This window comes from Diadema antillarum, unplaced genomic scaffold (assembly GCF_040938485.1).
Source record: "Diadema antillarum isolate AM-2024a unplaced genomic scaffold, OU_Dant_1.0 seq00001379_RagTag, whole genome shotgun sequence".
In the NCBI taxonomy this organism is placed as follows: domain Eukaryota; kingdom Metazoa; phylum Echinodermata; class Echinoidea; order Diadematoida; family Diadematidae; genus Diadema; species Diadema antillarum.
The window spans coordinates 446,887-463,491 of record NW_027272138.1 but is presented as its reverse complement, the minus strand read 5'-3'; the positions used below and the strand labels follow the sequence as shown (position 1 = coordinate 463,491).

At 40.0% G+C, this 16,605-nt stretch overlaps 1 protein-coding gene across 1 annotated transcript; it reads right to left on the bottom strand.

The window, feature by feature from the left end:
* Positions 1–4,970: 4,970 nt before the first annotated feature.
* On the bottom strand, positions 4,971–15,426 carry LOC139708875 (inositol polyphosphate 1-phosphatase-like). Its single transcript, XM_071620838.1, has 5 exons — positions 15,341–15,426; positions 11,235–11,473; positions 9,968–10,232; positions 7,488–7,662; positions 4,971–6,032 (listed from the first exon to the last, which is right to left on the bottom strand). The coding sequence occupies exons 2-5, from the start codon at positions 11,436–11,438 to the stop codon at positions 5,528–5,530; spliced, it is 1,149 nt and encodes a 382-aa protein (XP_071476939.1). The 5' UTR covers positions 11,439–11,473; positions 15,341–15,426; the 3' UTR covers positions 4,971–5,527.
* Between the last annotated feature and the right edge of the window lie 1,179 nt (positions 15,427–16,605).

Genomic DNA, 16,605 nt, shown 5'->3' with positions numbered 1-16,605 from the left:
ACTTCAATTGAACACACTATAGATACATGTAATTGAAATTGAATGAATGATTTTAGGTCAGCTAAAAATAAGGGACATTTCCTTTCTGGCTGCTACCTTCCATAGCATATCTGTTAAACCTATGTATGTATGTGTTATTGTCAATCTATTTCTGTTGTATTTTTTTTCCTTTTCACTGTATTATTGATATATTTGTAATCGTATCCGAATATTGATGTATGTATTGTTTTTTAATATGTTCCATGCTTTGGTGAAATAAAGAAACTTGAAACTTGAAGGATGAGCTATTCTCCTCCACAGATTATTTCATATTCGCACTAATGAAACTTACGACATTTTAGGATTAACAAAACTTCGGAATAACAAACATTATTGTGTTTATGGGTTAGCCAACCTTTGGGAAAAGGAACCTTCAGAATAACAACCCTTATTTCATCTTTGGATCAACAAACCTTCCGGAATTAACAAACCCCATTTCACTTTCGAATTAACTAACCTTTGAAATAATGCCACAAATTGTTCAAATTAATGAACCCTCTTTTTTTCATGAAATGTATATATGTTTTGGAATTGCGAACCTTCAAAATAATAAACCTTATTCCATTTTTGGAATAGCGAACCCTCGGAGTAACGAGCATCACTCCATGATGCCTATCTACTGGCTCATTCAGTTCATACTGTAAACACAGAAATTTTCACGGTACATTAATTTTTGCATATTTCGCGCTACTTCTGGCTAGCGCGAATTCTAAAACCCGCAAAAAAATCTTCACAATTTTCTCTGCACATTGTGAATGGGTTGACAATTGCGCAGCGCGAATTCAACAACTCGCGAATATGTTCTTGAATGCAGCTCCGTGCAAAAAATTAATCACACGAAAATATCGACGTGTACAGTATATCATTATTACAAGTACGTGAAATAGCAATGTGCTCAAATTGACTATGAAATGACTACACCATGGTCTAGCATATCTTCGAATGCATTCATTATATTCCACAATAAGAAGCATTTGCTTGACTGCAGTGTGGACACCATCATTGAAGTCACAAACTATAGTATACATGTATTCGCTCTGTACACCTGGCTATATATACACTGCATAAATAAAGGCAAGTGAGCACTGTGATTAAGAACTTCTGTTAATAACAGCATGTCCTGCATGCTTAAAGTGGTCACTTCATACAGAGTGACAGCACACAAAAGTGTACCTTTTCAAATCTGCTATGCACCTAAACATGAGCAATTCCTTGAATATGTACATGACTGATCAAAAGAGACATCTAAACTTGGTAATCAAGCACATAAGGCCTATGGATACTTGAGTATATACAAGTAGTATATTCTGCCTCTGGTGACAGTACAATGACCAAGAGAGATGTACTATACCTTCAATGTACATGATGGAAATGGGTAAATGTACATCCACTCTATACTCCTGTATATTTTTGGAACAAAAACTTGTGTCACAGTCATCTGCTCCTGATAAATTTCTAGTAGCTAATGCTTATGTAAATTATCGGTAAGAATGTCTCCTTTGAAAAGATGTGCAGCACACTAATCAGTTGACACCAAAGCTTAGGTTATGTAAAAGAACATGCTAATGTGCAAGTAATGTGCAGTTTGACTGTATTTCTATATTGGACTTTCAAAAGTCTTGAGTTGAACTTTTGCTCCGTATTTTTCTTCACCACACATTATGCTTGTCAAAAAGAGGTTAAAAAAAAGATCCTTTGCCACTCTAAAGGTTTACCTTATTGACAGAAAATGCACTGTGATTGAGAAAGACTGCACCGGTCAAAGCAAATTCTAGTACTTCTAATAATTACAATAATTGCTTTAGGATTGAAATAAAAACATTATGTGTGAAAATATTTCAAGCATCACTAATCAAGGTGGCTAATGGGACATAAAGAGGTAATTTTGTCCTCTTTGCATACATTCTTTCATCAGTCATGATATCAATGCTCTATTTACACTGATTACAAAACCCCAATAAACTAGTGAAAACAGAAAATAAACTCTCATTCATGCATCACAGTATATATCAGAGAAAGTATTCAAAATGATGGATTTTAGTTGGGGTTGATGCCAGGAATTAGAATAAGTCCTCTCTAAGAAAGTACTTACATGCACACTTTCAGTCACGGTGTAAGTGCAAGCAATATAGTGGTTATACAGGATGTTATCTTGATTACAAATACAACTTAATTGCAAAAGCATCGTCATAAAGATGTACACAAAGATATAAATACATGTGCATTACCAAAATGATGTAATGAATATAAATATGTATCAATAATTTATAGATATTAAAAACTGGAAATAAACCTTTTAGTCCTACTCATAGCAATCTTTTGCAATTCTGACCAACAGTGCTCATGAATTCTCAGAACTATGACAGCATTTCACTATGTAGCTCCTTATCTACTAAAAAGAAAATACAGCATGAATGACAAAAACAGTTCAATTTCAGCTATCCAAAGGAATATACAATGAAATTCTCATGAAACATGCCCTGCTCTTCTTCTCATATATACGTAGGAACACTAATGATGGACTTTCACAGATGCTAACACTGTCTGCAAATGAGTGTTGCTATCTCAAGCACCATGACTGACAATAAATAGAGGTAAGAAGACCCAACAAATTGTGTACCTGACCATGAACCTCTAATATGATGTTTATACAGTGTTATTAAAAGATTTTTCTCAAGTGCATGAGAATGTAAATCTAGAAAGAAGATTGAGACACACATTTGAATTGCATGAATGCATACCAGTTAGTAGTTTTGAAGAATCTGTTTTACTCTCTTTTAGCTTCCTGCTCTCCTACAACGTTATAGATACACAATGTTTGATTTGCTTCGGCAGCAAATAATTACATCACAGACCACTGGCATGCACACTAATGCAAGCATGTTTAAAAAAAAAAAATCACTTCCACATAATGTTCTGGGAAGGCAGGCTAACAAATAATATGAGAATACAATAAACCCTTGCATACAAATCTGTCTAAATCTGTTTGAATGGCAGGAATGGCTTCAGCCTAATGCCTTACTCAAGCAAAATGTACAGTAATGATTGACTTAGAGCAGAGATGAGGTTCTGTGAGGTAGGCAACTTAACAGAGAAGTTGACTTCAGTCAAGCCATGTAACAAACTTTAATTATGACCCCTGACTACTGCTTCTACATCCAACACCTCAACCCATTTCCCCTCCAGTTCTTCCCTATACAGTGTACCACAAACTGTCTTCAAGTGCAACATCCCTAGACATCACATCATTTCTGTGGCAAGTGAAAATTCTTGTCACGGGTTTTGATCGCAATTAAATTTGGTCTCCTACATGATGCGGCTTTGGTCACTTACACACATACACTCACATGTGCGCGCATGCACGCACACACACACACACTACAAGAGCAGTTTTCCTCACTGAGTGAATGTCTTTAGAAATTCCACATGAGATGTATACAAATTAGAGTAATTTGACTGCTGCAAAATCAAGTTGGATACCTCCTCTTCTCAAACAATCACAATTATGTTCTGTACATCTACATGATCTTACTTTTATTTACACTTTGATAAAGACACTAAACACCTGGCGATGATGGAGGATATTCATATGGCTTTCAAATTCAGGAAATTCTTCCATCGAGATGTTTTCATTGCAAATGATTGACAAATTGCCCTACATCGATGTAAATAAGCACTGAACTGATCAGTGTTTTAGTAGTAGCCATGAAAAAAAAAATCATGGGCGTACATACTCGAGCAGGATTGGAACCTACGACCTTCTGATCTCCGGACAGGCATCATCTCCACTAGACCACCAAGCTTCCGCCCGAGAGCAAGTGTTGGTTCTAATCCTTATAGCATGCAGCGGGTAGTGCGTAATTATTCAAAATTCATGAAATTCGTCAAGATGTTTTCATTGCAACCGATTGACAAATTGCCCTACATCGACGTAAATAATTAATGCTTATTCACGTTGATGTAGGGCAATTTGTCAATCAGTTACAATTCATATGGCTTGTTACACTGTGTTCAACATTTTGTCTGCCTCTTGGGACAGCAGTATTGCTGTAAGTGAGCAAGTGACAAAGGAAATTCCCTTATCGCCCAACCTGTTTACCTTGTGTTACTAGCACTTGGCTGTCTCATTTCACATGACACGACAGGATTCACAATGATGCATTGCTTTGCCATAGATTCAAACAGGGTGTGAGTAGCCAGGCACATTATTGCACATACCCCTTTATACTGTAAATACATTATCCCATCAATAAGTTATCTGACAACCATCATCATTATACATGTTATTATACTACCAGAGGAAGAAAATGCAGAAGCAAAAATAGGAGAAGAAGTAGAAAAAAGAGGGTCATCATTCATCACGAAAAAAACAAACAAACCCCAAACTGATTCATTCCAGGGAACTGTCTACAAAGAAATGTCATACAGTAACTACTAAAATGCCAAATTATTCATGAAAAGTACAGATCTCTAGATAATACACAAGGGACAAAGAAAGTAATGTCCCTTTTCCTTAATAATGATACAAAGTCAGATCTGTTACCTTTGACCACAATGCATGAGCAAGACTAGGCACGTACTGGATTTTTTTGGTCTACCGTGGGGCAGGGGCCCTTGTAGGGAAAACAACAACAATAACAAAAACACACACTAACAGTATCGCATAACGGAACAAAAGTAGCAAGTAGCAAGTGGCGGCTACAGGCGACTCCCGTTACAGCCAAGTCCTCGAGACGGGCAGTTTTCTTTCTTTACATCAAAATTTTGATACATCGGAACAAATAAAGTGTATAAAGACATCTAAAATACAGGGACAAAAGTTATTATCTACATTGTTGTATCCGCAATTTCATTATAACCATGTTTGCTATAACAGGAGTGCACTATATATGTCTGTTCATTTTGGGGATCATGCATGATTACAAATATAAACTGGATTTACATGCATACTACATACACCTAAATCTCGCAGTTTATGATATATTTCACATAGATTTAAAGGGCAGATTAAAAAGCGAAGCTAATTATCTCTAGTGCTTAGTGCCATTGCATTTTCTTTTACTGATTTCATAAGCTTTACAATGAAGCATCAAAGACAAGTCTAAAAATTCTTAAAGCTGATCTGCTGATGGCAGAGCTGCATTTGACATAATATGTATTCCATAAGGCCACTGGTCAACAGTATTCCACTGAACCTCAACAAATAGCTCATATATAATTTACATTTCCTTAAATAAATAACATTTCCATTCATAACAACTACATCATCTAGCTCTATAAAAATATACAATCTACAACAATGAGTGTAGAACATTTGCAAATTTATGGCCTACTTTAAATACACACTGGAATGTGTTTTTTTCTCCCTTTCTTTTACAGAATTTGATATCTTGAATGAATCAATCTGTGACTACTAATAGGTTTTAAGGCAACATGACTGTCGAGACAACAAGAATAAATGGCCCATCTAAACCTGCCAGTTCCTGCCTCACTTCTTCACTGCCGCATGGATTGTAGCCATCACGCTCTCACTGCGGAAACAAACAATGCCGCCAGAATTGCTCCAGGTTTGTCCCTCAGGAACGGCGCCCTCTACGTCCGGCTTCTCGTACCTGACGCTAATGCCCTGTACGTTTCCTGCCTCTTCCGCAGAGGCAGATTTCCATTTGTCGTAATCGACAATACCTCCCCCAAGAGACTGCAGAATGGCATGTGGGCCGCAAGTGTCCCACTTAAAAGTGCTGCCCTTGCTGAGAATGTAAGCATCCACCAGTCCTGCAATGACACACAGGATCTTGTAGCCCGCCCCGCTGGCATAATGGACTGTCCCAATAGAGGTCATGGCATCCTTGATGTGGGCATCTTCACTGGAGCTCATGATCAGGGACAGTCCATTCTCACTGGGAGGGGCAGTCTCGGCATTTGCTGATGATATGAGGGAGTTGCAACGAAAGTCTCCACAGCTCACTCCCCAGTAGCAGCTTGAGGTCCAGCTGAAATGACAGTCAGAGAAGTACTGGAATTTAATCATCAGAAATGCTCGGATCAGTGCAAAGTCTATTAAAAATGCACAGTGCATTGTACATAAGAAGTGGGGGAGTTCCATACAAGCTAATTACTATTCTTATGTCCATCACCCCTTATGACACAATAGAAGATATCTGCTAGCTCACCTATGACACTCTCAACTTCTTGCTTGGTACTTCGACTTTCAGCACAAGTGCAAGTACAGCAATTAGTAAGAGAAAAGTTTCTAGGCTATTGCACACACACACACACACACACACACCAAAGCACACGGACACTCAATTTTACACAACTGAGCTTCCTGGTCTCAACACTTACCGAATGATAGGATTAGGTAGTGTCAGTGAATATGACCGCGGCTGGAACCAGTTTTTGCGTATGTACTATCAAGCTCTGCCAAGGAGTGGCACTTTGAAAGGATTTACTCTCACTAATTTGTGCTGGTATACCTGTTAAGCCTTACACCCGAACTATTAAACTCTTTATGTGCCAGGGTGGAAACCCCCTTTGTGCCACATGATTCTGAGACACTAACGGTTTCATGCTTTGAAAAAACATTCTGTTTTCAAGTCTATGTAACTTACGAAAAATTTCTGTTGAGCTGGGCAAATAGTGAGTAAAGTTGTAGAGAAAATGCCAAGCGTTGCTTTGACATATTATTGTATGACAAATCTATGATTGTTTTCCTTTCACATGACCAGTAGCTACATTACTGCAAAGACATGACTTTTGCACACAAAACAGTGACAGAAACTTAGAAATTACTCTCAAATCCAGTAGAGAACACCTCTTGATAGTCAATCACTACATGAAATGCAAGGTTATATGTGAGAGGAACGGAAGCGCGACGAACGCTTTCATTGTACCACGGCATTTGGTGATTAATCGATCGGATTGGGCGGATTGGTGCGTTTGAGCAGAATATGCGAAGTTGGCACGCCGTCGACTGAGTCGGACGTGCGAACGTAGCACATAAAGAGTTAACCCTCTCTGTGCTAATGGGTCAAATGTGCACAAATTTTACACACATATTTATGGACAGGAAATGAATGTGGCACACAGAAGGTTTATGACCCAATATACTTCTTGTCATTAGGAGATTTAACAAAATGCAATGTATCAACAAATGTAAAAATCTTCACTAACATAAAGTTAAATGTAGAAGCTTAAATACAAAGCTTTAATCCTGAAACGAGAAGTAGAAATTCTACACATGAACACACATTCATGATTTACATTTGGAGATCATGTCTTTGTCGAGTACTTCTGAGGAGTGAAAATACGTGAAATGTCACAGAACTCGCAAACTAATCTTGGTACTTGACACCAATCAAATATCAAAGAGAATCCATTTAACTTCATGTATTTTGAAGTATCCTGTTCACCTACATTCACCCCCCCCCCCCCCCCCTCTCTGTCACCTTTTAGTGTCTGTGTCCTGTTTTGCAAAAGGCTGGTTTATGACCCCCATGAGCGGTGATCCCGTCTTGCGATCGAAGGCACCAATTAAAACCACAGCACACTGCAGACCGTGCTGATATATACCACTCTCTGCTTCTTCATCTTCAATGCCCTTGATGTATTCTGCAGTGCTGTCTGGAAAGTGGAAATCAAGAAGGAAATACCTCAGCACATGGCAACATTGAAAGAGCCTGCTTTCAAAAACTGCAATTCTCCGACATGCAAAGGTCAACATATAGAATTTACCACAAGTGACATGCCTGAACTTTGTTGACAAAATTGGAACGAATTTGTTTGCTCAAAATATGTGACAGATCTGTGCGTCATATCTATTGGGTTTTATTTAGCCCCTTTGTTGCTTACTTATATTCTCACATTTGGCTGCTTTAGACAGGTTCTTTAACATGCTTTTTCTCTTGGAGGGAATTGTTTTTATTGGTCGCATATGGTAGGTGGCCGCTATAAACAGGTGGTTGCTGAGACAGGTTTGACTGCAGTTGTCAAAATGTTCAGGCAGGCAATATAAAAAAATACAGTCATGCCTCTTGACCAAGCTCAGGGCCCTTTTGACTCCAACGAACACAATCAATGTGACCTCAAATACCAACTTGTCCAGATATCATGACAGCATTTTCAAATCACATAACAATAACCTCCATACTTTACTTGACTTGGCTAATATTGTCACAGTGAAACAGGAAAGGCCTAAAAGAAAACGGAACCTTCACCATCGGCACCTACCTATCTTTCATTTATTATTTACGAACTGCTGCCCACAAAAGGTATGGAGTTTCCACTTTGTTTCTGTGAGAATATGCCCCTCACAACGCCCATCATAACATCTCCGTGACAATGTATCATTTAATGGCATTTTAGCGGCAATTTATCTGTGTTGAATTGAGCATTAGCAAAGTCTTCCGCCGCAAGAGCGATGTGCAATTCTGGCGTCCACCGTGAATTGCGCACTTGCCAGCGCAAATAGTTCTTTTCATAGGTGAAGTGAAAGCACTTGGTTGGGATAATCCTTGCGCTCTGAGAGCGGGAAGGAATGCCATAAATGCGACTTGTGAGCAAGCCCGTTAAGTTGCGTCCAAGAAACGCCCTCGTTAGGCTGATGAATAGAGGGATTAAGTCCCCCATTCTGCACGCAGGGGGAATAGGGACATCCTCTAACAAAAGGAGCATTCCCCGCGTGGCCGAACGCTCGTGATACTAAATCTGTCACGCCTTAAGTATCTGCGTATAACTGCCAGTCACAAGTAAATCACAATTGCACATCTACTGATATCAGTTCATACTTTTCACTAACACCAGCATGCAGAGGTTGCACGGAATGGTTGTGGCATGAAGCAAAATGACAGAGCAGCGGTCACAGTAGGTGGGTTTGAAATAAATGGCAGAACTTAAAATTGCATCAAAAGAGCATGTACACGTGAATAGGATCATATACTTGAAACTTCATTCAATATTTCAGTTAAAGGGGAAGGCTAGTAACTGATCAGTGAGAATCAGTGGAAATGCTGGGAGATGATTGTTCCAATCCTTATGGGATTCATTCAAGAGTTCATTGTATATCTATTGTTGTGTGAAAATTATTTGCTTCAGAATGGTCTCATATTCAAGTAATGTGCAGTTTAATGCTTCCAGGTTAGCGTCCCTGGTCAGGGACGGAGCATTAATCTGCACATTACTTGAATATGAGACCATTCTGAAGCAAATCATTTTCACACAACAATAGATATACAATGAACTCTTGAATGAATCCCATAAGAATTGGAACAACCATCTCCCAGCATTTCCACTGATTCCCACTGATCAGTTACTAGCCTTCCCCTTTAACTTTGATTAATTAAATAAAATCAAAGAACCAAAATGGTGGATTAAGCTTGAATATGAAATAAGAAAGTTGAGGAATTGAACATGTTTCATAAAACAGTGAAATTAGTTATAGTAAATCACAATTCTACATTTATCGTAACATAATATGTAAATTAGATGAGGTGATGATTTCATTGCCTACTGACCACTTGCACTACAACTGATCTTCATGCAAAACTAACTAGCTTGTCTGGTAAAACTTTTACCATCTGGTCAGTTTGATAAACTCTACTAAAGTAAACTTCAATGTTGAGTAGAGTTATGCTTAAAGGACTTTCTTTATATGATGGGAGGAGACATGAATTATAGTGTACAGTGGACTCCCATTATAACGAAGTCCTTGGGACCAGCAGTTTTCTATTGTTATATTCAGTTTTTGTTATATCTGAACAAATAAACAATAAAAAACATACAGTGGATAATGTTGTGGTCTGAATTTTTCACTTTGTTGTAACCGGAAATTCGTTATAGCCATGCTCATCATAACAGGAGTGCACTGTATTGCATTGTCAGTAAAACTTCATCCATGTTACTCTTGGAGGCTAAGGTAATATCAGCTTACCTATAGGGTCAATCCAAATACCAACATTGTCAATGTCGAGGTCAAACGCTAAGTCAGCTAGTCTCGCATCAAGTTCTGTATTGGCTTCGGCATGAACAGCCTGGGCAAGCAGTGATGCTGCAACTTGATTGCCATCCAGAACTTTGGTCAGTAGATTCTTTGTTTCATCCACGGAGGGTTGCACAGCGACCGTTATGCTTTCCCCTGATGTGTTGGTGAATTTGTTGCTCTCCTCCCCAAACACAAACTCCTTGAGACCTGCAAACTGCAAAGCAGGATGAAATATGATTGAAAAAGAAAAACTTTAAAGGTATTAGCTTCTAAATCCACAATATACTGTGATAACAAATATCTATACAGACAAGATTCTAGATAATAATGATGATGCAGTGACAATGATGATGATGATGATATTGATGAACACGATGATGATGAATATTTTGCTGCTTATCTCTCTTTGTGCTGCTTACATTCAATGTTCTCTCTCGTGTTTTGCACACGAATATCTAAAGATGATGGTAGTTTGATGTTTCTTGTGTTATGCACATGTTTTGCACAGAGCTTGTTGCATGATGTTGCATAGCATGTTGCTGGCTTTTTAGGATGTTGCATGCATGATGAAAACCCCTCGTGGAATGATGATGACGATGATGATGAGATGAAGATGCTTGTTGAAACTGATATTGATCTGACCCTCAGTACCCCTGCTGAAAGTCCCATGAAGACAACACACAATTTGATTATCCCTATTCTTCATGAAGATCTCTGCCTTACTACAAACACTATTAACCCATTGAGGATAGGCTGATTTTGCTACAACATGTATTTCCAATAGACACCTGTCCGAGTATACTCCAGACTCAACTCTTCAATGGGTTAAAAGAGAATGAAAAAAGGGTTCATTTTTTTCCTTATCTTATTACCCCTGGTACACTAATGAACAACAATCTCTTTGTCCCATGAAGCCATATATGCACTATACAAGCACAGCAAACTACTTGATGTGGAAAAATACGTTTTTAGTACTACATGTGTGGTGCTTGTGCCCCTTGGTACATCTCCCCATAGTTGCATCCCCTGTCTTTGGGATCACTCCTGCCAAGAATTAAGCTTTAAGAGATAATGACAATGCTCATTCTAAAAACACACCTCTTTTCCAGCTCTTCCTCCCCCTTTTGCCAAACAGATGACTGACAAATTGGTATCAACAAGATCATCAGGGAATAAATCTTAAAAAGAAGCTGAAGAAAATATCCATACAGCCTACCTGATTGCCAACGTCATATCTAATCATCTCCTGAATAAGGACATCTGCTAGCGTCTTGAAGTCGTGGATGAAGCGCTTGTTCTTGGCCTCTCCCTTCTTCTCTTCAACGAGCAACTCAAACAGCGCCCTCTCAGCCCTGATGATCCGCGCCAAGTTGGCGGCCTTCTCTCCTAACCTCACCAGGGTCCTCAAGAGCTCTGCCATGATGCCCTTCTACACTGGCAGTGCCTTGGAGATGTCTGTAAGGTTCATAGAAGATTCAATGTTCAATTCTGTCTGTGCATGTGCGAGTTATGACACATTCACTAAAACTTTCACAGTGAAAATCATTAGGCAGTACCCCTCAGTAGACACTTATAAAATCTTTGTACAAACCACAAAATTGCGTTAACTTCTCACTGACATACGTCATGACACTTAATATATTCCACTAAGTCTTCTGAGATACCTCAGAAATATCTGTACAAGTTATGCTTGATGCCCGAAAATTTCTTCATTTATTCAGATTGTAAGTTTACACTGATTTTATTCATCATATCGCTACAACCAAAATACACATGTTTTGTCTCGACACAGTAGAGGCAGCTGTATGCTATTTCATCTTAGAGCAAGTGTGAAACATGTAGTCAAAATGGGCCGGGCTTGGTACAAGCATTTGGCTTGACAAGAGTCACAGTCCTCCATCCATGTATGTTAAGCAAGCTGATCAAACTTCGACCATAATGCCATCAAAATTCGAAAGCTGGCTAATAGTAAATGCAGAAACCTATGCCTTTGCATGCGGTCAAATTTTGGCATGGGAGGTCGAACTTTGATTGGTGCAAGTTTTTTTAGTATTTTTGTAAAGTTACAGATGAATTCAAACGTCTGATAAAGACTAGCTAAAGCTAGCTCAAGATTAGCTGAAACGGTGGCTCAGTGGCGTAAATATTCAATTTTGAGTGGTACACGCTATTAAAACCAAAACAACAACATCATGTGATGAGTGAAGCATACAAAGCAAGAAACAATGGTAAGAGCTGACACTTAAACAAGAGCTTCAGGTCTTTATACTCACCAATGTTACCAAGACTTTCTTCTGACAAAATTCTTCACAGAAGGTGTAACTCTTCAATGCTACATCAAATTATGACTTTGCCCCTTTACCCATCACATCAAAACTGAACGAAAAGATATTTGACAATTCTGCAAGACATATTTACACTTACAGCCCTACCCCTATGAGGGCTATATTGTTGATAATACAGTACCAGGTAATTTTATGAGATGAAAATCCATAATGCCATTCTTCCTGGTAACGAATTATATCACATTTTAGTGTTGAATTATGGTCAAGATCATCTCTAAATAATACTCTTCTTCTTCTTGTCAGTAGTCTGCTTCCTTCAACCTTGAAGATTCTTGCAGAACTTGGTGATAGTGTGTGTCATACACACTGAAGGTGTCATACACGCTGAAGGAGGAAGGACGCTGACTTCAGCTCCGGTGTCTACTAAAAAGCGTGTGCCGTGTTGTCGATCACAGATGTAGAATAGGCAACTGGCCGTGCCACTGCCAGAAGACGGGCTCGTCGCCGTTAGTTTCTGCTGGCTAGCAGGATGCGGTTGCCGACACGGACGGTGTTTCCGTTGCGAACGGGGTGGTGTTCGCTGTGACTGCCGCTTGTCCTGCTCCAGACATGTGGCCAGTGCGCACACCTGCTTGGTTAGCAGAAGGACCTGCGCCATGAGGTTCGCTATGACATCTGCCGGAGGGCTGGCGGTAGTTGCGTTAGCCATCATATTCGTCGAAGTGAAGAGTGAAGGATGTAGGATGAGACGTGTAATTGGCCCTATACAATCACGTCGGGGTCACCAATGTAGGTATCATTGTGTGGGCCTATAATGAAATACCTACTCACCAAATGGCTAACGGGACGTTGGGCTGAAGGAACCGCCAGCAGGAGTGGTAGACGACCGTAGCAGAATGCACTAGGGCACCAGAAGAGGTGAACGGTGTCCTTGTAATGGTATTGCACTTTCCGAAATGATAAGAAACAATATGGATTAACTCCGAAATGCACTGGGGGTCCGAAGATGACAAAAGATCCAGCGACAGCGTGGAGTAGCCTCAGAGTGTCACGGCTAGCACAAGCGAGGGTAGAGTCCACCGCTGGAGCGCTGGGTCGAAAAACTGCAAGGCTCTGGTGGAGTCTGCACACCACGGACAGCACGCTAACAGGACCAAAGCAGCGATGTAACGAGACGCAGATCGCGTTGAACGCAGCGATGTAAAAGTCCAAGATGGAGTGTAAAAAATGTGCAAGTCGCGATGTAGGATGTAGCGAGAAATATGAAAGCGTATAATCCGTATGCGTATAATCCGAGGGCATATAATAATCCGTATGAAATGACAGTCCATGGCACGAGGTGTCGTCCGCGAGAAAAGACGTGGGAAGTAATGTAATATACGGACGTGACTCCAACGATTAGGACACGTGCTCTCAGGATGAAAGCTAATCGTGAAGTGAGGAAGCGTGGAAAACCAAACAGCCTGGTCGGAAGAAAAATCGCCACGGACAGGAGCTTAGAGAGTTGTAATTGGCTGGTGAAAATGCACAGCTCGCAACTAATTGGTAGTTCGTGTCCATGACAGCAAAACAAGAGGTGTGTTTATGGGAATCCGACTACTGTTGGGATGTGAGTTACGCGTACCTCGGCACGATGACAAAGGCGAAGAATGTAGTGCGCACCTGTCTTGTGTCGGCGCACAAAGAAAGTTCGCTTGGATGTTGACAAAATGCTGGGGTCGCCAGAAAGCGTAATTTACAGCAGCCAGAATACCAGACAATACATGGATATTGAAAACCGCTACAGGGGTAAGGTGCATGCGCCAATAATTTACAGGGTGCAAGTAAAAACTGCCTCGAAATTAGCGGTTGCTTACTTCCGTCAGCAGGAGACGAAAGGCGTTAACTGAAGAGGCCATCACAACATCGTCAGGGAGCGTCGTGCGCACAACAAGGCCATCATATTATACAAGATCATCAACGGCCTTATTGCTATCCCTGCTTCCCCACCATACCTGTATCATTCATCAGACCTGCCAAGAGGCCACCACATCCAACTCCGGCAACATCACTGCAGAATCCTCTCTTATCAACACAGTTTCTTCCCAAGTGTTGTTTGCATCTGGAACGGCCTTCCCACAGCTGTGGTTTCAGCTCCGTCTCTCGAGACCTTTCGGAGCAGTTTGAAACCACTTACACTCCGATAACCCTCATACTTAGGAGGTTTTTTTTTTACTTGCACCATTAAGTTTATTTTCTTGCACCAGATGTGATGTTTGTTCCTGTAGTCACACCTATAGCACCCAGTACGACAATACTCTTTGAGAGTGATGTACTTATTGGAAGAAGAAGAAGAAGATGAGGGCATTCCAGGATCTAACAGTTCTAGGAAAGAACGAGTTTTGGTGCTGTTGAGACCGGGATTGAGGGATGAGGTAGCCTTGAGTGTTCACACCTCTGGATGGTCTGGTGGATTTGGTGATGAAAGCCTCACAGTTGAATGGTACAAGCTGGGTGTGGATCTTGTAGAACATCACAAGACGGAGATGTTTACCTACTTCTCGGGCTTCTACTAGAACTACTACAAGTTACAACTGCAAAAACATTCTTGAGGGACTTGAAACTGTGTTATTTTAGTGTTTACTATACTGACACTTAATCTTATTACTGACCATGTCCAGTGAAGTTCCACTCTTCTTTTTAACAACACTCACATTAAACAGCCCAACACCCCTTTCATTGAGAGAGTTATTTGTGTAATACAGCACAATCATTCTGAGTTTAGACTTCTCGACCTAATCATCCCGGGATAGCTTCTTGGAGTTGCAAGAGGGATTACAGTATCAAGCATCAAGTATCAAGTATTGCATATTGGTATTGTCATTTATATTGGTGTGGGCGTGGTCCATCACCTTAAGAAGCTCACACGGATATCAATACATGGGACATAGCATTAAGAACTGCCACTTCTGTGTGTATCTCCGCTTCAGTTATCCTGTTTTTCATAACAAAAGACAACTCACATGTGTCAGTAAAACCAGATGACAAGAATGCTTACTTTTCTTGCGGCGGAGCAGCAGCGATATTCGCGCGATCAACACAACTCTCGCTCTGGACCTCGAACGGTGGATCTGTTGGCGTAGCTGTAGCTGTCGCTTGCTGGGCCGCGGCACTATGCGTGCGGCAGGTAAAGATCGTGTACGATCTTACAAGCGAGGTGCATGTTCTCTCTATCCAGGCAATCAAAATAACGCCATCTAGCGATTCACCTTGTAGACACACCCATTTACTGTTTTCAACGATGTCTCAATAGCAGCTGGGCTGCCTCTGCTGGCAACCCTTTCTTTGTTTCTTCCTTCCTTCTTACTCTAGGCATATGTCTTTTTTTTTCTTCCTCTCTTTTCCCTTTCTCCGCCCTTTTCTTTGTGGCAAGATTCATTGTGCCTTAGATCTTCAAGCCCTATAGCTATCTGAATAATATGAAAAGGAATTGAAATGAATTGGAATGAAAATGTTCGATTACCCACTATCGATCAACACGAATAATAATTCTGCACCATGCCCTTCAAGTAACAGTGAATAACCTGAAGGCATGCTATAGAAAACATCAATATACACGTTATTTACTCGCACAATAATATACCGGCATCGCTACAGGACATATTTATGAGAATCTTAATTAAAGGACAAGTTCACCTTCATAGACATGTGGGTTGAGTGAATGCAGCAATGTGAGTAGAACACATCAGTGAGAGTTTGAGGAAAATCCGACAATCCGTTCAAAAGTTATGAATTTTTAAAGTTTCTGCTCAGTCATGGCTGGATGAGAAGACTACTATAGCTTGTGATGTCACATGAGTACAACGGTATAAAGAAAGTATAAAGAAAATTCACCTTATTTTCACTTTTCTCGCATAACAAAAGAACACTCGACTTCTCTCTTTCAGAAGGCAAGGGGAATAATATTATCCTTAACATATATCAGTAACAAGTCCAAGAAATGTGTACTTTATTCAAAAAGTCAAATTTTGTGAAATTCTCTTTTTATTTTCATTCTATCGTTGTACGCATGTGACATCACACAGTGTAGTAGTCTTCTTATCCAGCAGTAATTGCGCAGATACTTCAAAATTCATAACTTTTGAATGGATTGTCGGATTTTCCTCAAACTTTCACTGATGTGTACTACTAATATTGTTGCATTCACTCAATCCACATGTACATGAAGGTGAACTTGTCCTTTAAACGAATAGCAGCGGGTTACTGAAAATTGTGTGTGAAGACGGTATGGGAATGCTTCACAAATAAGCTAGTTATTATATC